General features: G+C 44.1%; 1 protein-coding gene across 3 annotated transcripts; it reads right to left on the bottom strand.

Annotated features, from left to right (window-relative positions):
* Positions 1-493: 493 nt before the first annotated feature.
* Positions 494-3,767, bottom strand: LOC147033900 (alpha-2Db adrenergic receptor-like). Of its 3 annotated transcripts, XM_085872545.1 has the most exons (3): positions 3,406-3,765; positions 3,093-3,277; positions 494-2,992 (listed from the first exon to the last, which is right to left on the bottom strand). In XM_085872545.1, the coding sequence occupies exon 3, from the start codon at positions 2,879-2,881 to the stop codon at positions 1,508-1,510; it is 1,374 nt and encodes a 457-aa protein (XP_085728671.1). In that variant the 5' UTR covers positions 2,882-2,992; positions 3,093-3,277; positions 3,406-3,765; the 3' UTR covers positions 494-1,507. The 3 variants fall into 3 exon arrangements, with proteins under 3 accessions (XP_085728671.1, XP_085728680.1, XP_085728661.1); XM_085872554.1 differs by lacking the exon at positions 3,093-3,277 and having other exon boundaries at positions 3,406-3,767; XM_085872535.1 differs by lacking the exon at positions 3,406-3,765 and having other exon boundaries at positions 3,093-3,301.
* Positions 3,768-24,985: the final 21,218 nt, after the last annotated feature.

The raw sequence follows: 24,985 nt of genomic DNA, 5'->3' as shown, positions 1-24,985 counted from the left end.
CCAAAAAACCCAGCAACTGACACCAAAAACACCAAACAACTGACACCAAAAAACCCAGCAACTGACACCAAAAACACCAAACAACTGACACCAAAAAACCCAGCAACTGACACCAAAAACACCAAACAACTGACACCAAAAAACCCAGCAACTGACACCAAAAACACCAAACAACTGACACCAAAAAACCCAGCAACTGACACCAAAAACACCAAACAACTGACACCAAAAAACCCAGCAACTGATCAAAAACACCAAACAACTGACTCCGACAAGGTGGAATTAATTACGGTCATTATATAGTTCCTGTCTTCTTCGGCAGGAGTTTCCAATGGCAACACGAACAGGCCAATCTGTTGTTTACAACGTACAGTGATTATTCTCGACAAGATTCAGAGAGATTTTATGGATTACCATTATTAATATATCACTATGTAATCGTTTGTTTTTTTCCAAAGCCCAACAAGAAAAGATAAAGTCTATAAAAAGCATCCTTGATTGGAGTGTAATTTAATTAAAGTGGAAAAAGCAATTATATATATATACACATTTCATATTAAAAAAAAAACAAAACAAGATTCCTTTTCACATATAATCAATGGATGAAATTAACAAGACGTAGAATGAGGTATCCCAACAATCGTGGGAAGCATGGAAAAGCTGACGTGTCGGGCGTCACACAATCGCTCCCACGATTGAAGATTACATTATTTTGGTTAACAGCAACAACAAAAAAATTCTCAACTGCAGCAGCTGTAGATAAAGCTGTCAACATGAAACCAATAATAACGCAAAATTCGAAGAACTGCATCACTGCAAAAGGAACGGATTAGTTGAATTTACAACAACTTTGCAGGTGAACCTGCAACAAAGTTTACCGTCACATAAAAGAACCATTTTATCAAATCAAATGGTACCAAGTATGCAATATGTCACCCGTCAGGTTAAAGGGTACAAGTATGACGATCGAATGCAAGCTTTCTTGCATTGTTCATGATACATGGCTTAATCACAGTAAATGTGTCCTACATTGCCGTTACTATGTACAAGCTTCACGTGTGACATCTAACTGGTTCATCTGGTGAAGTTTCTGGATTCGCGACCGTTCAAATCTGAATACGGCGATGGCACAAATATACGCACAAGTGGTTATAAGGCTGTCTCATGCACACATTCCCATCACAAACTCAGGAAACATCCATGTGCAGGAGTCGTGCATGACTGCCCCGAGGACATTGATAGGACGACCGTCGAACGATCTGATGGAGAATGGCTGCCCGAAGGGCGTCATTGATAAGACGACCGTGGAACGATCTGATGGAGAATGGCTGCCCGAGGGGCGTCATTGATAGGACGACCGTCGAACGATCTGATGGAGAATGGCTGCCCGAAGGGCGTCATTGATAGGACGACCGTCGAACGATCTGATGGAGAATGGCTGCCCGAAGGGCGTCATTGATAGGACGACCGTCGAACGATCTGATGGAGAATGGCTGCCCCAGGGGCGTCATTTATAGGACGACCGTGGAACGATCTGACAGAGTATGCGTTTGAAGGCTTTGCGAAAATCCTGGTTGAAGATGGTGTATATGAGTGGATTAAGGGAGCTGTTACAGTACCCAAACCAGAAGAAAATGTTAAAAAGCACGTCTGGTGCGTGGCAACCGATGGCAGACAGGCAGTAGGTGAAGAAGAAAGGAAACCAGCACAGTACGAAGACACCCATGACCACTGTGAGTACAAACGTGAAGCGCTTTTCCCGGGCCGCCGTAAGCTTGCGTCGAAGGAGTCTGGCTCCAGCACTGGGGTTCGAGCGCAGAGCACCTGGTTCTTCATCTTCCAACCTGAGTAAACCGCACTCTTTGGCATCACAGTCCCCGTTAATGCTGCCGGTTCTGACTGCTTGGGATCCGCTTCCGGTAATTGCTGATACTTGTGGTAAATGCTCGGACTCTGGTCCCGTGCAATTCCCGTTAGGAATCTCCAAGGCGGTGCTGACGGTCTCTTTGTGATGGCTGCTGTTTGTGCCACCGACAAACTTCATGGCCAGTCCGTCACGAGTCTCATCCTCTGTGAGTACCACCTGTTTCCTCCCATTGGTCGCACTTTGGGAGTTCTCACTATTTTCCACGGGGTCCTGGAGCGGGACCCGAACGCCCTGCCGAGATGGCCCACGGCCTGCTTCCTGAGGCTTTCCCGCACGCACCCCAGAGCGGACCGAAGAGCGGCGTGCACGACCCTTCGCCACTTGGTAGATCCGTGCGTACACGAGCATCATGACGAGGCATGGTACAAAGAACGAGCCGATGCTGGAGCTCAGCACATACCAACTGTTGGAGTTCAGCTCACACTTTGGGTACAGAACCTGGAGGGGCTTCTGTGGATCCACGATGAGTAACGGAGGGAAGGAGATAATGGCAGAGATGATCCACACGCTCACGATGACGCAGCGCACGTGACGTGGGGTACGCTTCAGATTGTAACGCACGGGTTTCGTGACTGACCAGTAACGGTCGAGGCTGATGGCACAAAGGTGCGCAATTGACGACGTGCACACAAGCACGTCGACACACAGGTACAACTGACACCAAAGATGTCCAAAGTACCAATAACCCATGAGCTCGTTGGCCAGTGAAAAGGGCATGACCAGCGTCGCCACCAGAAGGTCTGCCGCTGCTAGTGACACCAGGAACTGGTTCTGCACAGCTTGGAGAGACTTACTAGTGGACACGGCGATCACCACCAGGATGTTTCCAAATATTGTTGCAAAGATGATGAAACCCACAAGAAGCGTAAGTCCGGCGAGGGTAGCAACCGAGTGCGGCATGGCCAAGGCTGTGCCATTGTGAACGGTCGAGTTGTCCTCGTCGACCACTTCCATTGCCGACGGTCACTGCTGAAGGGTCGCCATTCACCCCCCGCTGCCTCGCGGCGGGAATGATCGAAGTCGCGCACCGCCAGACCGGGCGGCGCACATCATCCTTGGGAGAAACTGCGGATACAAAAACGGTGGGAAAGTTACATCCTGTACAGCTCAAGCGACATGTGCCGCAGAACCTATTGGAAACATTTGAGGGTCACGATGATCTCACCAAAAAAAACTTTCAAACAAGCAGTGAGTGCCGCAAGCGACTCCTTGCTACAATACAGGCTTGTGAAGAACTGCGAACAACGAACTCCGACACTGTGTCAACACAAGATATCGAACCACCGAATTTACGGTGGAGGTTGAGAGGAGGAGTGTGCAGCAGACGGCGGCTGCTGAAATCGATTCGAACTGAGGAGGTGTGTGGAAGGAAAGACGGGTGTGGAATGAGAGCTTGGGGTGGGTGGAGGCAAGAATGGATCAAGGGGAAGCTTCGAGGGACGGGATCGAAGGGTGGAGGCGGCTCGTTCAGGATATACCTCTCGCTTGGCAGTGGCATGGCCGAGCGCCACGGCCAGTCTCTCTCCGGGTCTGCTCGGCTGGGAGGTAATGTGGACTACGTGATGCACGGCTCCGTCCCACGGGCCACTCGGGCGCAAAGTACGTTCATTTTCGATGTGGTCAGTGAACCTTGTCAGAAAGGACGAAATTGATACGTACACAGTGTAACTTCGACGTCACGCACTCACCCACTCGGCTCCTCTCTCCTTTCCCCAATCATAGGAGGAATTTTACTGTGGGTTCAATACTTGGGTCCACACACAATGTGTGGCACCGCCTATTACAAACATCCTTTGGACAAACAAAGTGATTGGATGTCTGGGCGTTGCAGAATATGCTCCAAGGATGGTTCAAGAGCATTATGTTACAACTGGATTGTCATCAGCTTGATACCCGGGACACTCGGTATGAGGCGTCGTATTTGTGTCGAGTGGGGTCGTGCTCAGTCGGGATCGTGACACCAAAGTCTTTTCGTGCAGCCAACGAGGGCTTCTAATATGACATATCCTGATGCGTTTCACGTGTCTTTGTAATGACATCAAGTTTGTTCAAATCGGATTTAAAATTGGCCTGTTTTGTGTTAAGCTCACAAAACAACGTTCAAAATGCGTTAAGGCAAAGGCACAAGCACGCGGGGGGCGAGTTTCGGGGTCAAAGAAACGAAAGGTGAACGGCACGGATGGAAGGTCATGGCTTTGGGTGCAGCACGGCACCTAATGACGGTGGGCATGGATCGCTGCACACTATGCACAATTCAGGTGCTTCACATGGCTGCACCACGCGTCTCGGTGCACCTTCGGGATACTGTGCATGATGTTCACCTACGTACACCTAGGCACACGGTTCTGGGTGCAGGATCTCTGTAACCCACAGCAGTGTCCACAATGTGTGTAAAGAAAAGACTCGAGGTGCAGCATGTCTAACATGCTGTGTGTCAACTGATCTACAATGCACGGTTCTCGATGCACCACGCAAATTGCCCGTAATGCACTTTCCTTGGGGCAGTGCACCCGTAATTGCACTTTCATTGATGCAGCGTACCCATAATGCACGTTTCTTGGTGCAGCGTACCCATAATGCACGTTTCTTGGTGCAGCGTGCCCGTAATGCACTTTTCTTGGTGCAGCGTGCCCGTAATGCACTTTTCTTTATGCAGTGTGCCCATAATGCACTTTTCATGGTGCAGCGTGCCCGTAATTCACTTTTATTTGTGTATCGTGCCCATAATGCACTTTTCTTTGTGCAGCGTACCCGTAATGCACTTTTCTTTGTTCAGCGTGTCAGTAATGCACTTTTTGTGCAGCATCCACATAATGCATTTTTATTTGTGCAGCGTGCCCGTAATGCACTTTTATTTGTGCAGCGTGTCCGTAATGCACTTTTCTTTGTGCAGCGTATCCATAATGCACTTTTATTTGTGCAGCATCCGCATAATGCACTTTTCTTGGTGCAGTGTGCCCGTAATGCACTTTTAATTGTGCAGCATCCGCATAATACACTTATCTTGGTGCAGCATGCCCATATTGCACTTTTCTTGGTGCAGCTTCCACATCCATCCATCCATCCATTGGGACCATACTCTGTGCAGAGCGTTGGTGCCGCCTAAGCAGTCTCCTTGGCTATTGGGAACAATCCTGGACGGGTCGCCACTCCGACACAGTATACCAGCATGCTGGCACTCATTTTGCCGACCTCGGAAGGATGACAGGCAGTCAACCCCACCTGGTGTTAATTCAACAGCTGAGCGGGATTTGAACTCAGGACCCTAGGATCCTAAGCCCACTACCCTAACCATTAAGCCAACACCAGGCATAGCATCCACATAATGCACTTTTATTTGTGCAGCATGCCCGTAATATGCACTTTTATTAGAGCAGCATCCACCTAATGCACTTTTATTGGTGCAGCGTGCCCGTAATGCACTTTTATTGGTGCAGCATCTGCATAATGCACTTTTCTTTGTGCAGCGTACCAAAAATGCACTTTTCTTGGTGCAGCATCTTCAGAATGCACTTTTCTTTGTGCAGCATGCCCATAATGCACTTCTCTTGGTGCAGCGTGCCCATAATGCACTTTTATTGGTGCAGCATCTGCATAATGCACTTTTCTTTGTGCAACATGCCCATAATGTACTTTTCTTTGTGAAGCGTACCCGTAATGAACTTTTATTGGTGCAGCATCCGCCTCATGCACTTTTCTTGGTGCGGAATCTGTATAATGCACTTTTCTTTGTGCAGCATCCACATAATGCACTTTTCTTGGTGCAGTATACCCATAATGCACTTTTCTTGGTGCAGTATCTGCATAATGCACTTTTCTTGGTGCAGCATCTGCATAATGAACTTTTCTTGGTGCAGAATCTGCATAATGCACTTTTCTTGGTGCAGCATCTGCATAATGCACTTTTCTTGGTGCAGCATCTGCATAATGCACTTTTCTTGGTGCAGCATCTGCATAATGCACTTTTCTTTGTGCAGCATCTGCATAATGCACTTTTCTTGGTGCAGCGTGCCCGTAATATACTTTTCTTGGTGCAGCATCCGCATAATGCACTTTTCTTGGTGCAGCGTGCCCGTAATGTACTTTTCTTGGTGCAGCATCCACATAATGCACTTTTATTGGTGCAGCGTGCCCATAATGCACTTTTCCTGGTGCAGCATCCACATAATGCACTTTTCTTTGTGCAGCGTGCCCGTAATGCACTTTTCTTGGTGCAGCATCCACATAATGCACTTTTATTGGTGCAGCGTGCCCATAATGCACTTTTCCTGGTGCAGCATCCACATAATGCACTTTTCTTTGTGCAGCGTGCCTGTAATGCACTTTTATTTGTGCAGCATCCGGATAATGCACTTTTCTTTGTGCAGCGTGCCCGTTATGCACTTTTAAATGTGCAGCATCCGCATAATGCACTTTTCTTTGTGCAGCATGCCCGTAATGCACTTTTATTGGTGCGGCATCCACATAATGCACTTTTATTTGTGCAGCATGCCCGTAATGCACTTTTATTGGTGCAGAATGCCCGTAATGCACTTTTCTTTGTGCAGCATCCACATAATGCACTTTTATTTGTGCAGCATGCCCATAATGCACTTTTCTTTGTGCAGCGTACCAATAATGCACTTTTCTTTGTGCAGCATCTGCATAATACACTTATCTTGGTGCAGCATGCCCATATTGCACTTTTCTTGGTGCAGCTTCCACATCCATCCATCCATCCATTGGGACCATACTCTGTGCAGAGCGTTGGTGCCGCCTAAGCAGTCTCCTTGGCTATTGGGAACAATCCTGGACGGGTCGCCACTCCGACACAGTATACCAGCATGCTGGCACTCATTTTGCCGACCTCGGAAGGATGACAGGCAGAGTCAACCCCACCTGGTGTTAATTCAACAGCTGAGCGGGATTTGAACTCAGGACCCTAGGATCCTAAGCCCACTACCCTAACCATTAAGCCAACACCAGGCATAGCATCCACATAATGCACTTTTATTTGTGCAGCATGCCCGTAATATGCACTTTTATTAGAGCAGCATCCACCTAATGCACTTTTATTGGTGCAGCGTGCCCGTAATGCACTTTTATTGGTGCAGCATCTGCATAATGCACTTTTCTTTGTGCAGCGTACCAAAAATGCACTTTTCTTGGTGCAGCATCTTCAGAATGCACTTTTCTTTGTGCAGCATGCCCATAATGCACTTCTCTTGGTGCAGCGTGCCCATAATGCACTTTTATTGGTGCAGCATCTGCATAATGCACTTTTCTTTGTGCAACATGCCCATAATGTACTTTTCTTTGTGAAGCGTACCCGTAATGAACTTTTATTGGTGCAGCATCCGCCTCATGCACTTTTCTTGGTGCGGAATCTGTATAATGCACTTTTCTTTGTGCAGCATCCACATAATGCACTTTTCTTGGTGCAGTATACCCATAATGCACTTTTCTTGGTGCAGTATCTGCATAATGCACTTTTCTTGGTGCAGCATCTGCATAATGAACTTTTCTTGGTGCAGAATCTGCATAATGCACTTTTCTTGGTGCAGCATCTGCATAATGCACTTTTCTTGGTGCAGCATCTGCATAATGCACTTTTCTTGGTGCAGCATCTGCATAATGCACTTTTCTTTGTGCAGCATCTGCATAATGCACTTTTCTTGGTGCAGCGTGCCCGTAATATACTTTTCTTGGTGCAGCATCTGCATAATGCACTTTTCTTGGTGCAGCGTGCCCGTAATGTACTTTTCTTTGTGCAGCATCTGCATAATGCACTTTTATTGGTGCAGCATGCCAGTAATGTACTTTTCTTGGTGCAGCATCTGCATAATGCACTTTTCTTGGTGCAGCGTGCCCGTAATGCACTTTTCTTGGTGCAGCATCCACATAATGCACTTTTATTGGTGCAGCGTGCCCATAATGCACTTTTCCTGGTGCAGCATCCACATAATGCACTTTTCTTTGTGCAGCGTGCCTGTAATGCACTTTTATTTGTGCAGCATCCGGATAATGCAATTTTCTTTGTGCAGCGTGCCCGTTATGCACTTTTAAATGTGCAGCATCCGCATAATGCACTTTTCTTTGTGCAGCATGCCCGTAATGCACTTTTATTGGTGCGGCATCCACATAATGCACTTTTATTTGTGCAGCATGCCCGTAATGCACTTTTATTGGTGCAGAATGCCCGTAATGCACTTTTCTTTGTGCAGCATCCACATAATGCACTTTTATTTGTGCAGCATGCCCATAATGCACTTTTCTTTGTGCAGCGTACCAATAATGCACTTTTCTTTGTGCAGCATCTGCATAATACACTTATCTTGGTGCAGCATGCCCATATTGCACTTTTCTTGGTGCAGCTTCCACATCCATCCATCCATCCATTGGGACCATACTCTGTGCAGAGCGTTGGTGCCGCCTAAGCAGTCTCCTTGGCTATTGGGAACAATCCTGGACGGGTCGCCACTCCGACACAGTATACCAGCATGCTGGCACTCATTTTGCCGACCTCGGAAGGATGACAGGCAGAGTCAACCCCACCTGGTGTTAATTCAACAGCTGAGCGGGATTTGAACTCAGGACCCTAGGATCCTAAGCCCACTACCCTAACCATTAAGCCAACACCAGGCATAGCATCCACATAATGCACTTTTATTTGTGCAGCATGCCCGTAATATGCACTTTTATTAGAGCAGCATCCACCTAATGCACTTTTATTGGTGCAGCGTGCCCGTAATGCACTTTTATTGGTGCAGCATCTGCATAATGCACTTTTCTTTGTGCAGCGTACCAAAAATGCACTTTTCTTGGTGCAGCATCTTCAGAATGCACTTTTCTTTGTGCAGCATGCCCATAATGCACTTCTCTTGGTGCAGCGTGCCCATAATGCACTTTTTATTGGTGCAGCATCTGCATAATGCACTTTTCTTTGTGCAACATGCCCATAATGTACTTTTCTTTGTGAAGCGTACCCGTAATGAACTTTTATTGGTGCAGCATCCGCCTCATGCACTTTTCTTGGTGCGGAATCTGTATAATGCACTTTTCTTTGTGCAGCATCCACATAATGCACTTTTCTTGGTGCAGTATACCCATAATGCACTTTTCTTGGTGCAGTATCTGCATAATGCACTTTTCTTGGTGCAGCATCTGCATAATGAACTTTTCTTGGTGCAGAATCTGCATAATGCACTTTTCTTGGTGCAGCATCTGCATAATGCACTTTTCTTGGTGCAGCATCTGCATAATGCACTTTTCTTGGTGCAGCATCTGCATAATGCACTTTTCTTTGTGCAGCATCTGCATAATGCACTTTTCTTGGTGCAGCGTGCCCGTAATATACTTTTCTTGGTGCAGCATCTGCATAATGCACTTTTCTTGGTGCAGCGTGCCCGTAATGTACTTTTCTTTGTGCAGCATCTGCATAATGCACTTTTATTGGTGCAGCATGCCAGTAATGTACTTTTCTTGGTGCAGCATCTGCATAATGCACTTTTCTTGGTGCAGCGTGCCCGTAATGCACTTTTCTTGGTGCAGCATCCACATAATGCACTTTTATTGGTGCAGCGTGCCCATAATGCACTTTTCCTGGTGCAGCATCCACATAATGCACTTTTCTTTGTGCAGCGTGCCTGTAATGCACTTTTATTTGTGCAGCATCCGGATAATGCAATTTTCTTTGTGCAGCGTGCCCGTTATGCACTTTTTAAATGTGCAGCATCCGCATAATGCACTTTTCTTTGTGCAGCATGCCCGTAATGCACTTTTATTGGTGCGGCATCCACATAATGCACTTTTATTTGTGCAGCATGCCCGTAATGCACTTTTATTGGTGCAGAATGCCCGTAATGCACTTTTCTTTGTGCAGCATCCACATAATGCACTTTTATTTGTGCAGCATGCCCATAATGCACTTTTCTTTGTGCAGCGTACCAATAATGCACTTTTCTTTGTGCAGCATCTGCATAATACACTTATCTTGGTGCAGCATGCCCATATTGCACTTTTCTTGGTGCAGCTTCCACATCCATCCATCCATCCATTGGGACCATACTCTGTGCAGAGCGTTGGTGCCGCCTAAGCAGTCTCCTTGGCTATTGGGAACAATCCTGGACGGGTCGCCACTCCGACACAGTATACCAGCATGCTGGCACTCATTTTGCCGACCTCGGAAGGATGACAGGCAGAGTCAACCCCACCTGGTGTTAATTCAACAGCTGAGCGGGATTTGAACTCAGGACCCTAGGATCCTAAGCCCACTACCCTAACCATTAAGCCAACACCAGGCATAGCATCCACATAATGCACTTTTATTTGTGCAGCATGCCCGTAATATGCACTTTTATTAGAGCAGCATCCACCTAATGCACTTTTATTGGTGCAGCGTGCCCGTAATGCACTTTTTATTGGTGCAGCATCTGCATAATGCACTTTTCTTTGTGCAGCGTACCAAAATGCACTTTTCTTGGTGCAGCATCTTCAGAATGCACTTTTCTTTGTGCAGCATGCCCATAATGCACTTCTCTTGGTGCAGCGTGCCCATAATGCACTTTTATTGGTGCAGCATCTGCATAATGCACTTTTCTTTGTGCAACATGCCCATAATGTACTTTTCTTTGTGAAGCGTACCCGTAATGAACTTTTATTGGTGCAGCATCCGCCTCATGCACTTTTCTTGGTGCGGAATCTGTATAATGCACTTTTCTTTGTGCAGCATCCACATAATGCACTTTTCTTGGTGCAGTATACCCATAATGCACTTTTCTTGGTGCAGTATCTGCATAATGCACTTTTCTTGGTGCAGCATCTGCATAATGAACTTTTCTTGGTGCAGAATCTGCATAATGCACTTTTCTTGGTGCAGCATCTGCATAATGCACTTTTCTTGGTGCAGCATCTGCATAATGCACTTTTCTTGGTGCAGCATCTGCATAATGCACTTTTCTTTGTGCAGCATCTGCATAATGCACTTTTCTTGGTGCAGCGTGCCCGTAATATACTTTTCTTGGTGCAGCATCTGCATAATGCACTTTTCTTGGTGCAGCGTGCCCGTAATGTACTTTTCTTTGTGCAGCATCTGCATAATGCACTTTTATTGGTGCAGCATGCCAGTAATGTACTTTTCTTGGTGCAGCATCTGCATAATGCACTTTTCTTAGTGCAGCATGCCCGTAATGCACTTTTCTTGGTGCAGCATCCGCATAATGCACTTTTCTATGTGCAGCATCCACATAATGCACTTCTCTTTGTGCAGTGCACCCATAATGCACATTTCTTGGTGCAGTATACACCTTATGCACATTTCTGCGCAGCGTACCCGTACTGCACTTTTCTTGGTGCAGCATCCGCATAATGAACTTTTCTTAGTGCAGTGTACCCACAATTAACTTTTCTTGGTGCAGCATCCGCATAATGCACTTCTCTTTGTGCAGTGTACCCATACTGCACATTTCTTGGTGCAGCGTGCCCGTCGGAAGGATGACAGGCTGAATCCACCCCACCTGGTATTAATTCAACAGCCGAGCGGGCTTTGAACTCAGGATGCTCGGATCCCAAGCCCACCACCCAAACCGTTAAGCTAACACCAGGCACAGCATGGCCATGACGCACTTTTATCGGTGCAGCACATTGCGTTAGGAAAAGTTTACAGGGGGAGTCACAAACATCAAACTATGGTTCTACTTTACACGTACATAGTGAGTCCCATTGGTGTGATCCCCGCTCGGCGGTTCACGACCCCATCCCCCCCCCCCCCATTTTGTAAACTTTCCTCTTCTCCGAGGAATTCTTTCCCTCCTGCCATCTCGAACCCCATGCGCTGCGCATCCGGTTGTGTTCACACAATAACAAAACACCACAAATCTGCATCCTTTCCCAGCGGCCCGAAATAACACATGTACAATGCGTGTGTGTTGGAGCGTATGACGGATATCCGTGAACGAAAACCATGCGGTGTCTGATATCACGCGGACGTGCCAAGTGCCCGCACCCGCGAACGCGACACCCAAAGCCCCGAATATTTATGGCCGTTTTACACGAATTTCCTTGTTTACTGGAACCCGCGCCCAGGGACGGACAAACAAGCGACCGAGATCCGTCACTTGGAGCTTCGCGAGAAACCACCGATCGGTTTGATGCGCTCTTACCAAGCTCACTGTGACGCTGGGACGACGTCCACGCTTACGTGATGACGTCATGAGATAGTCTGCGACGCCGGGACAATGCACACGTGCACGTGATGACGTCACAATAACGTTGCCCAGCTAAAACAATAATGTTTCTGCAACTTCATAAAAACATTAAGGCAAATATTGTTAAAAACGTAAAATTTTGAAGGATTTTTTTTAAACATTAAAAAGTTACCGAATGCTGTATAAACTTTTAGAATTTTTGCTATTTTAACGTTTTAAGTGTGCACTGATTTTGTTCCGTGTGACCTGGGATTACACAACGTGAGTGGTGGAGCACAAGACTTAGTGAAGAAGATTCCATTAAATTGGACCTTGTGCATGTCATTGTATGCAAATGAGTTAACGTTCAAACAACCGGTGGGAATTTCCAGCTTTGTCCCACTGTGTAACAAAATTACATTTGGGATAGTGATCCACTCACTGACGTTTGGGCAAAGAGGATAGACCAGAGGTGTGAACACTCACCTCGGAGCTGTCGAACCTGGGTTCGAATCCCGACCCAGATGTAAACGGTCATCCCGGTGTTTCACAGGCAGGGTTTGTCATCAAACCCTCGGATGGACGTTCAACTTGGCGTCCGATCTGCTGCCATTCGTTGGTGGATGTTCAATATCCCAGGGTGTGTTGAACGAAGATGGAGGCGAGCTATCTCTCGAACTCCAAATCGGTTTGCAGTCAAACCTCAGGCCTGGTTCGGCGGTTCCACAAAGACTTCAAACAAAAACGTTCCTTGGCGAACCCCACAAGGGGGGTGGAATTATTCGGACTGATAAATTAGTGGTAGGTATAAGTGTGCACGCGCGCGCACACACACACACACACACACACACACACACACACACACACACACACACACACACACACACACACACACACACACACACACACACACACACACAACGCACACACAACGCACACACAACGCACACACAACGCACACACCTACATACCTAAATGTGTGGTCACCAATGGAATCCTTTCATCTCCTCTCGCTGTTTGGCTGGAGTGTCCCAAGGTCATGTTTAACCTCCGCCATCGAAGATCGGAGGTTACTGTTTTCACCCCTTTCTGTTTGTTTGTTTGTTTGTTTGTGAATAGTATTGCGGAAAAACTCCTCGACGGATTTCGACGAAACTTGGTGGGAGGATTAGGTATGGTCCAAGGACCATGCCATTAGATTTTGGACTAGGTCCAAAATCCAATATGGCCGCTATGGCGGCCATTTTGAAAAATATATTTGAATTTTTTTCGCATTTCTACATGTTTTAAGTGATTTCCAACCCCCCCCCTCCCAAAAAATAAATGTTGGAGAAAAGAACTATAACTGTCAGCACTGTTGACGTCATATTTAATGAATAAGATATAATGTTCACTTGAGTGACCCAGCAGTATTGGCGGCGGAGGTTTTGCACTCCACCGAGTGCCCCCCCCCCTCTAGTTAATTCTGGAATCCTCTTCCTTATCTTCATCAAAAATATTTCTGACTCTGGAAAATCCTTAATTTGCTGATGGCTGATGACCCCCGTCTGTCTGATTGTCTGTCTGTCTGTCTGTATCTATCCATATATTGTTACGAATCTGGCAGCCATGAGCACTCAACATTCAGGTCCCAAAGTTAGTTATGTCAGTAAGTACGTGTTTCTAGTTAGGGTCCCGTCCCAAGTCTAATGGGAATTAATTGTACGTGCGCTGCAGGATTATTTTATAGTTAGGACTGTTACATCCACAATGACAACAACTCTCTGCTTTCGGCACTGTCCGTGCTCTTTGCTCGCCGGCGAGCAGGCGCGTGCGTGGGCGGAGTTTAACACGGGCATGGCGTCCCTCTTTGGCCAATCGGCAAGGAGCGGGCGTCTCACCCGCCCCGTTTACGACTCAACACCATCGCCATTATGATCAGGACTCCACCCAGAAGAGTGGGAGTTGCCCCACCTACCGTGGGCTTGTCCAATGGGAGACGGCCAGGGAATCGCGCGATGGGTCCGACCAATCGGGAGGCGCGTGGCCAGAAGAAGAAGCCCCTCCCTCCTAAAGAAGAAGAGTGTGGTTGTCGGGTCCAGTGGGAAAACATTGCATCGCGTGTGTCTCGAAGCATGTCTGTCTGGGGACTGCATCCCGCACATCGGAGGTGTCTCGTCTGGCGCATTACAGTGAGCGGTCGACCATTTTCATCAAGGGAGATCACCTCGTCTCGCCTCCTCTGGGTTCGGCTCCCCTGGTCCGTGCTTTTGGCGACTGGAGCTCCGGGAAGGTGTGGATGACCAGCCGCACACTTGCGGCCAGGTAGCCAGCCGATCTGACACCCAGCCGAACTATCCTACTCGGCTGGAAAGCCAAATAAAGACCGGCAGGTCCATTTCTTTTTTGGGTGTGCGTGTCTGTGTGCGGGCCTGCTTTGTCTAAGTAGAATTGTTAAGTGCTTTCATTGTAAATTGGTTGCATTGCTTTTATTCGGTTGTAACTCTGCTCTGTGTCTCCCTTCCCGATTATTGCCTATTATAAATAAATCCCCTTTTTAAATGTTCCAGCTCGTTTCTGTGTTTCTTCCATTGGTTTTCCGTGCTGCGAACGGGAATTAGGAGGCTTCATTGCTGCCGTAATCGTGCAATCGGCCCGGCAGGATTCTGGTACTCTTCGCTCAGGGTACGACTCGGATCTGGCTCGGTAATGGCCCGGATCGCACAGATCCTGCCAAGGGTGAATTTCCCTGGTAGTTTGAAATTGGCAATCGACCCTATCCCACGTTGCCGACCTATTGGCGATCTTCAGCCCGATAAGGGACCCGTGACCTTTAGGATTTATCTGAAGGGTGCGACCTAAATTACGGGTGTTCGGTGGAGCCGACTCTACTCCTCCCTCTAGCGGTCGTGCTCGCCACCGAGACCCGGCCCCACAATAATATATCTCTATCTCTATATCTCTCTCTCTCTCAACATCCCTCAACAAAGCAGCCAGCATCCTCTTCCCTCTGTTCAGAACTTGATAAAATCACAATCTGGTCAAACACTTGGAATATGTCTTTCATTCCCAAGACAGCACACACTCTCACTCCCTCCGAAAGGACCGTCTAACAAACACTCCCATCGACTCTCTTTACAATCCTCTTGAGGAATGTTCAATCACTCAAACATTTGGGCCTCACTATCAGCCATGATATTTATTGGGCAAACCACATTTCTGAACTGGCCACCAATGCCAGTCACAAACTGGGCATCTTCCGTCGTTCAAAGCCTTTTCTTAATGGCACATCTCTAACTTGTATCAGCCAAAAATGATTTCATCCACATCTGAATTGAGAGGAGGTTAATCTCTTCTGAAATGAGAGAATGTTAATCTCTTCTGAATTGAAAGAATGTTAATCTCTTCTGCACTGAGAGAATGTTAAGCTATTCTTAATCGAGAGAACGTTAATCTCTTCTGAATTGAGAGAATGTTAAGCTATTCTGAATTGAGAGAATGTTAATCTCTTCTGAATCGTGAGAATGTTTAGCTATTCTGAATTGAGAGAACGTTAAACTATTCTGAATTGAGAGGACGTTAATCTCTTCTGAATTGAGAGAATGTCAATCTCTTCTGAATTGAGAGAATGTTAAGCTATTCTGAATTGCGAGGCTGTTAAGCTATTTTCAATTGAGAGGACATTAATCTCTTCTGAACTGACAAAATGTTAAGCTATTCTGAATTGAGAGGACGTTAAACTATTTTGAATTGAGAGGATGTTAAGGTATTCTAAATTGAGAGAACGTTAATCTCTTCTGAATAGAGAGAACATTAATTAATCTCTTCTGAATAGAGAGAATGTTAAACGATTCTGAATTGACAGAACATGAAACTATTCTAAAATGAGAGAACGTTAATCTCTTCTGAATTGACAGAACGTTATTCTCTTCTGAATAGACAGAACGTTATTCTCTTCTGAATTGACAGAACTTTAATCTCTTCTGAATTGACAGAACGTTATTCTCTTCTGAATTGACAGAACGTTAATGTCTTCTGAATTGACAGAGCGTTATTCTCTTCTGAATTGATAGAACATTAATCTCTTCTGAATTGACAGAATGTTAATCTCGTCCGAATTGACAGAATGTTAAGCTATTCTGAATTGAGAGGATTTTAAGCTATTCTGAATTGACAGAACGTTATTCTCTTCTGAATTGACAGAACGTTAATGTCTTCTGAATTGACAGAGCGTTATTCTCTTCTGAATTGACAGAACGTTAATCTCTTCTGAATTGACAGAATGTTAATCTCGTCCGAATTGACAGAATGTTAAGCTATTCTGAATTGAGAGGATTTTAAGCTATTCTGAATTGAGGGAACGTTAAGCTATTCTGAATTGAAGGAACGTTAAGCTATTCTGAATTGAGGGAACGTTAAACTATTCTGAATTGAGGGAACGTTAAACTATTCTGAATTGAGAGGATTTTAAGCTATTCTGAATTGAGGGAACGTTAAGCTATTCTGAATTGAGGGAACATTAAACTATTCTGAATTGAGGGAACGTTAAACTATTCTGAATTGAGGGAACGTTAAACTATTCTAAATTGAGAGACAGTTAAGCGATTCTAAATTGAGAGAATGTTAAACTATTCTGAATTGAGAGGACGTTAAACTATTTTGAATTGAGAGGACATTAAGGTATTCTGAATTGAGAGAACGTTAACCATTCTGAATTGAGAGAATGTTAATCTCTTCTGAATTGACAGAACGTTAAGCCATTCTGAATTGAGAGGATGTTCAGCTATTCTGAATTGAGAGGATGTTCAGCTATTCTGAATTGAGAGGACGTTAAGCTCTTCTGAAGTGAGGGAACGATAAGGTATTCTAAATTGAGGGAACGTTAAACTATTTTGAATTGAGAGGACGTTTCGCTATTCTGAATCTAAAGAACGTTAATCTCGTCTGAATTGAGAGAACGTTAACCTCTTCTGAATTGACAGAACGTTAAGCTATTCTGAATTGAGAGGACGTTATGCTCTTCTGCATTGAGGGAATGATAAACTATTCTAAATTGAGAGAAAGTTAAGCTATTCTAAATTGAGAGAATGTTAAACTATTATGAATTGAGAGGACGTTAAGCTATTCTGAATCTAAAGAAAGTTAATCTCATCTGAATTGAGAGAATGTTAATCTCTTCTGAATTGACATAACGTTAAGCTATTCTAAATTGAGAGAATGTTAAACTATTCTGAATTGCGAGGATGTTCAGTAATTCTGAATTGAGGGAACGTTAAACTATTCTGAATTGAGGGAACGTTAAACAATTTTGAATTGAGGGAACGTTTAGCTATTCTAAATTGAGAGAATGTTAAACTATTCTAAATTGAGCGAACGTTCAACTATTTTGAATTGAGAAGAAGTTTAGCTATTCTGAATCTAAAGAAAGTTAATCTCTTCTGAATTGACAGAACGTTAAGCTATCCTGAATTGAGAGGACGTTAAGCTATTCTAAATTGAGAGATTGTTAAACTATTCTGAATTGAGAGAAAGTTAAGCTATTGTGAATTGAGGGAATGTTAAGCTATTCTATATTGAGAGAAAGTTAAGCTATTCTAAATTGAGAGAATGTTAAACTATTGTGAATTGAGGGAATGTTAAGCTATTCTATATTGAGAGAAAGTTAAGCTATTCTAAATTGAGAGAATGTTAAACTATTCTGAATTGAGAGGACGTTAAACTATTTTGAATTGAGAGGACGTTAAGGTATTCTGAATTGAGAGAATGTTAAGCTATTCTGAATTGAGAGAATGTTAAACTATTCTGAATTGAGAGAGCGTTAAGCTATTCTGAATTGAGAGAATGTTAAACTATTCTGAATTGAGAGAGCGTTAAGCTATTCTCAATTGACAGGATATTAATCTTGTCTGAATTGAGAGAATGTTAATCTCTTCTGAATTGAGAGGATGATTATCTCTTCTGAATTGAGAGAACGTTAAGCTATTCTGAATTGAGAGGATGTTAAACTATTTTGAATTGAGAGGATGTTAAGGTATTCTGAATTGAGAGAATGTTAAACTATTCTGAATTGAGAGAGCATCAAGCTATTCTCAATTGACAGGATATTAATCTTGTCTGAATTGAGAGGATGATTATCTCTTCTGAATTGAGAGAACGTTAAGCTATTCTGAATTGAGAGAACGTTAAGCTATTCTGAATTGAGAGAACGTTAATCTCTTCTGAATTGAGAGAATGTTAAGCTATTCTGAATTGCGAGGATGTTAAGCTGTTCTGAATTGAGAGAATGTTCAGCTATTCTGAATTGAGAGATATTAATCGGCAAAATGCCGACTTCCAATGCCAAGATCGACATGTATTGAGATAGAAACTGACACCAGACCAATAAACTAGCAGATCATTTTTCAACGATCAGAGAGATCACGGCAACGTTTCGGTCAAGGATTGAGGTTCTTCAGAGTCGAACAGGAAAATAAATCTGAGAGAAGAAACAGGTGTACGATGGAAGGATTACACCGAAACTCTATGCAAACGAGATAGCAACACGATGACAACCTTCCAAGAAAGAGAATGTGAACAAGAACCAACAGCGATAGAATGTGATGTGCATGGAGTCCTGAAGACCTGGCAAATGGAAACGCACCAGGTGCCATGAAATTCCAATACAACACTTTGAAGGTGTATTTTATGTCTAGCAGAGGTTGCAGGTGTCGTCGAGTTATGTTTGTCTTGTAAAGGATGTGTGTGGTGTTGACAACAATTGGAGAGGAGGTAATCAGAACTTTAACAACTATCTGTACAAAGATGTGGAACAGAAATGAATGGCTTAAAATGTGGAAGTAGTCATTCTACATACCATAGCCAAGGAAAGAGGATCCAAGAGAATGTTCAAATAACTGAACCATTGCCTTGATTTCACATGCCAGCAAGATATTACTGGAGATCAACTCAGAAGAGAAGACTTAATCAAGTCAGAAATACCCTTTGGGTAAGCAGGTTTCAGAAGAGGAAGAGGAACTGGAGATCAAATCACAAATCAGAGGTGGATCATGGGAAAAGGAAGGGAATATCAAAGGAAGGTGTATCTCTGCTTTATTGATTACAAGCAGGGGCTACCCAAGGTTGCCCAAGGAGGGTGGGGAGATGGAGGGGGGGGGATACCCAACGCTGCCCAGCTGGGTGAGCTTTTCCCCGACGGTGGTTTCAGGACATGTTGGACATTGAAAAGCGATGGTTATTGGCCTCATGGTGATTACCTTTTGCCTGTGGGCCAGCAGCAGCACTGCCTCACCCCACATTCAAATATACACTTTCTCGCAGTCTTTGGTGGCCTGAAAACGGATGTCAAAGGCAAGTTTTGGTAGCTTAAAGCCTTACCCAGGTTGTTCTGAAGCGCCTACAACCAAAATTTGGGGCCTCTAGGTGATACGGTTGAGCGGTGAAAGAGCAACGTACAAACGTACAAACAAACACTTGAAAATATTTCCATGATTGTAAATCTTTCGAGTGTGTTGATCACAAATTGATGTAGATTATGCTGAGAGAGCTTGGAATGTCAGAGCAACCGATGTTTCTGATAACAAGCCTGTACACTAAACAAGAAACTGCAGTAAGAACAGAGTATGGAGAGACATGATGGTATGGAATTTGGAAAGGGGTCAAACAGGGGTCCATTCTCTCCCCTAATTTGTTCAATCTGGACAAGTGACAGTGAGTACATCACGAAGAAATCAAACTTGGATGATATAGGCCGGAGTAAAAATTGGAGGAAGATGAATCAACAATCTATATTCTAAGGTATGTTGATGATACCACTCTGTTGGTAGAAAGAAAAGAGGATGTGATGAAACTGCTACAGACATTGAAGAAGGAAAGTGAAAAAGCTGATCTTTATATAAACCAAAAAAAGATAAAATCTTATCAACGAAAAAGGAAGAAGTTCGATTTGAATGAACATTTGAAGAACTGATGCTAAAACAGAGACGTCATTATACTTTGGACAAATCATGCAAACAGAACAGAGGAAGACATTTTGAGGAAGAGACAGACCTTGTATGTGCTGCATGAATGGGGTAAAGGATGCAAGCAAGCTGTCTCTGCCGGAAGTTCGGGAAGCAGTGCAGGATAGGGATGTTTGTAGAAATCTGATCATGAACGTCACCAGAAATCGGACACGACTTGACAGGACTAGATAACCCTGCTGTTAGTGTGTCGTTCCCACCATCTCCTTTTTCATTGTTCTTCTCATTCTTTTACGTCCTCTGTTCTAGCTCCTCCCTGAGTCTCAACTCTGTATACAAGATGAAGAAATAAAAACAGGCAAACCAGAAACACACCAAAACGGCACACCGCAAGAGATACATTACAACGAGGAACGCGAATTGTTCAAATTGTTCTTGGTTCTATAATTGAGTGTTTACAGCGCAAACTTCCATGATTTACAGCCATGTTACAACTTCCATGTTTACAGCCAAAATGATTTCTCCAACTTTGATGATGACAAAATGTGGCAAAATATTCAATGGGAATAATTTACGACGGACGTGTTACTCGTGCTCAATGAAAAAGTTCAATCAAGATGTGACGATAAAAAGCCAAGCGAGCAATGTTCCTGTTCGACAACTGCTGACCTTTCATCAAATCAAAAGTCAATGACATTGAATCCAATTCAAATCTGGTAATTGCATGTAGATAGAGGACGTTAAATGAGAAAAATCCTTCGATTACGCTCAAGCAAATTAAACATTTTAATCAACTTGGCGCAAGGAAATCACATTTTCATTTCACTTATAATAGAAACAATTTGGTTTGACAATGATGAGTGATAAATGTGTAACGATTCTATGGACCCTCGAATGCAGGATTTCCTGTTTCATGCATCAGCGATGGAGACAAATGATCCATTTCAAGTGGAGTTTGAATGCAAATGTCACAGTTTAACGTTTTGGATGAGCTTTGTCATGAGCTCCAGTCGCTAAAACAGGAAGACATCCAGGTCGTGATATTCCATTCGCTTGTCACGTCTTTGTTTAACCAATAAAACCGAAAATCAAGAAGGAACCCAAAAAAGTAACTAGCAAAGATGGAGTCACGAGGAGCAATCTGGATGGGATTCGGGTTTCAGCCGCTACTCAACTACCATCAAACCCATCCAAGCGCAGCCAAGTGAGCCTTACAGAAAAAAAATGTCTGCAAGAATGCACTTCTCCTTGGAGAGATAGATAACAAAAGAGTGGAATAGAAAAGAAAAGAGATGAAAAAGCAAGAATTAGAATGAATAAAGAGAAATGTGACAAAAGTAGAAAAAAGTGGAAAAGGAACAAAGAACAAAGATGTCAGGAAGAACCCGGACGGATAGATTTCAGCACTTACTCCACAGGCTCAAACGCAGCAACAAGTACAAGCTACGACAGGTCCGTTATGATTCTGTGACAAAATCTTCCAATAAAAGTGCAAATTATGTCCTTCATCTTATTTATTTTTAAGATGAATTTCAACCACCAATATGGCAAAAAAGGGGTATTTCTCCCATCATCATCATCATCATCATCATCATCATTGTGATCATGATCATAATCAGCAGCAGCAGCAGCTTATTTTCCATCCACTGCAAGACGAAGACCTCCCTCACTTTGGGGTAGTCATATGCTCGCCTTGCTCACCAATACATGGCTTTAAAAATGGCGTATGAATGCTAAACGAGACCATCTGCTCATTTGCTGTGTGTGTGTTTACAGGGACTCGGTTCTGTTCGCTTGGCACTTTTAACCTGCCGTTACCAGCGCGAAATCTGGAATTGAAATCATCTTTTGGCCAAGAGAAGATGACCTAGAGGAACGCATGAGTCGCCTCGAAGCTGTCTAGCCTGGTTGTGAATCCCGACCCACCTACAAACTGTCATTCCCAGTGTTTCTGTTACGGGCGATCGATTCATCAACATGTGTGCCGCCGTCCCTTGGATGGACGTTAAACTGGACGTCCTGTCTTCCAGCATTCATTGGTGGATGTCGAAGATCCCACGGTGCCCGTCGCTAAGAGTAGGCGAGTTTTCGCCGGCATCCTGAACAAATTACAAATTATTGCCCAATCCATCAGAGGGCAATGCATCAGTGGCACAACAGCACCCTCAGCCATGATGCTACCCCACAGCCTTGTACTGCACACAAATGAAAAAGAAGCAGCATTCTCAAAGTGGTTAACCACAACTGTTCTGTTCCTGGATGCAAATCGGGATCAAGGGAATATCGGAAATAAGAAAAATATCCATGGATGAGAGAGAGAGAGACGTCTGGTTTGTACATTTCACTGTCAATACAAACTACTATGTTTTACTGTGCATGGAAATTGGCTGAATCTTAAATATACAAGTTAAACACAATCATGGAGTCAAATGTTATGGGTAATGTACAAGTGTATAAACTAGAAAGTGGAATTTGACAAGAATGCCTCAATAGATATATTCACCCTTGTTAGATGTCAACCCGCTGTTACGTTTGATCTCAACAAAAGATCATGTGAAAAAAATAAAAATAAAAAAAAGACAGAGACAGAGAGACAGAGAGACAGAGAGACAGAGAGACAGAGAGACAGAGAGACAGAGAGACAGAGAGACAGAGAGACAGAGAGACAGAGAGACAGAGAGACAGAGAGACAGAGAGACAGAGAGACAGAGAGACAGAGAGACAGAGAGACAGAGAGACAGAGAGACAGAGAGACAGAGAGACAGAGAGACAGAGAGACAGAGAGACAGAGAGACAGAGAGAGAGATAGAGATAGAGAGAGATAGAGAGATAGAGAGAGATAGAGAGAGAGAGAGAGATAGAGAGAGAGACAGAGAGACAGAGAGAGAGAGAGAGAGAGAGAGAGAGAGAGAGAGAGAGAGAGAGAGAGAGAGAGACGGAGAGAGACACAGAGACAGAGAGAGAGGGAGAGAACATCAGATGCTTACAACTCAAGTTATGGTCTGCAAAATGTTTTTCAAAGCATACCCGACCTTTGACCGGTTCAATCGAAATTGAATCAGTTCATTTTGTATTACAGTCCATACGTGTGGCAAGTATGGTAGAAATCTCTTGAGTGGTTCATAAGTAATTGCAGCAGGAGATTTTCAATTAAAGGGCACTTGTCCTTATCAGCCTTTGGACTTTCGAACCCAAAATTTAATCAGTTCATCTTCACATCACAGGCCGTAGTTATGCCAAGTTAGGTCAAAATCCCTTTAGTGGTTCACAAGTTATCACAGCAACGAAAATCCATGACTTTAAGGTCACATGAACTTTGGCCCTTCACCCCAAAAGCGAATCTGTTCATCTTTGCGTCACAATACACTGCTGGGAAAACCGAGGTCCGAAAAGCTCAGCACCCACTCGAGTACGAACGAACTACACCTCAAAGGAACATTTGTTGCTCTACCGATTGCAATGCATTTTTAAGCAGTGTTTGTCCGAAGCAATCTGTCAACTGGCTGTCCTTGCATTCATTCATCGCATGACTATTGGCAATGTCATTTCATTTACTAAAGGTTGCCAAGTGTGTTCATCACCGTGGGAAACGAGGTGCAGCTGACGTTTTCAGTGTTAGCCCTTCGAGTTAAGCGGGTCTCAAAGAACCATAAAGGTTAAAGAGGGTCTCTGACAAAGGGATAATGCTCAAAGCGTCAACGGCACCTGTCTTTCTACGGTGGTAAACATACTCTGATAAGCTTGATTAATAAACTGCATTGTTTAACTTGTCCACCGATGAGGACCGACATGAGCATTGACACACGAGTATTCCAATATATTGACATCGACTGGCAAATGGCGCCCAAGGAACGAAGGAACAAAATACTTATCAATCATTTTGAGTGAGTTTTATGAAAGAAAGCAAAGTATAACTCCAATAACCAAATGCTCATATAATCCCCACAGCGCTCTGTAACTTTTGTGAGTTGCCTGTGGCTTGGGCAAAAGCAATAACATCTGCCAACTTCCTGGCAAGCAATGTTACAGCCATGCCGCTGTCTGCAAGCTTCGGTGGATTACATTAAACAAACTTTCATTGGTGCCGATGAGATTCAGGAACAACTCCTGACATGTTCAGAGCACATAGATTTATCGAGCTGTCCGATTACCACCAGTACAATTACATCAACTAACTAGAGAGTTCATAGAAGGCCGTACCCCGTGCAGGTTCGAGAGAAATAAAAAAGGACCACGGGAAGAATGCCGTCGCTGAGAGCACGAGTGGAAAATCTGATTGGTCGAGATGACGTCATATTTTGTCCAAATACTGCTAAATGGAAGGTTTTTAAAAGTGCCAAGAAAGTGATTTATGTTCTACAATGTTCAAGTATATAATTTAATTAAAATAAATAAAGATTTTAAAGGCTGCAGAAAAAAAAAATAATAATAATAATCAGAAGTTTCCCGCCGTTGATGCATTGTCTTATACCCCACCTTATTTAACATTCGTTCTTTTGTGCCTGTTGTTTGTGTCCTTTATGACATCCTTAAAAAAGACGGGAAGTCTCCTGCTTGGAATTGATTTTCAATTTTGTTTGACTGCCAGGCAGGTAGACAGAGCAAAAAAAAATTACCTTATTCCTCTCTGTGCGTACTGTATGTATGCTTGGGATGAGATTCCGTACAATTTGCCAAACACGGAGCCAAAGTACCGTGAAACTGCAGGTTGGAGTTCCGCTTCATGTTCCGATTCGCGTTGTACAGCGCTCAAAATATCACACTCGATTGACATCAAGTCGTTCCTCGATCGTAAACCGACGTCCGTAGATGGCCAAAGTGAGCAAATCGCTCAACCCTACCTTTCACTTCGCGTGCACGGGGTGAGTGAAAAAGATGTGTGAAGTGGTGGTCATGATTTGATTGGTCATGTTAGTGGTCATGGCTTGATTATAATCAAACACAAGACAAAAAAAAAA

This window comes from Eptatretus burgeri, chromosome 1, assembly GCF_056783735.1.
Source record: "Eptatretus burgeri isolate ZD-2024b chromosome 1, Ebu_testis_v1, whole genome shotgun sequence".
NCBI lineage: Eukaryota > Metazoa > Chordata > Myxini > Myxiniformes > Myxinidae > Eptatretus > Eptatretus burgeri.
This window is presented reverse-complemented; position numbering and strand designations above follow the sequence as displayed.

Bases quoted from the DNA above. Each gene is read 5' to 3' on its own strand.
- LOC147033900 (XM_085872554.1), bottom strand. From the start codon at position 2,881: ATGGAAGTGGTCGACGAGGACAACTCGACCGTTCACAATGGCACAGCC.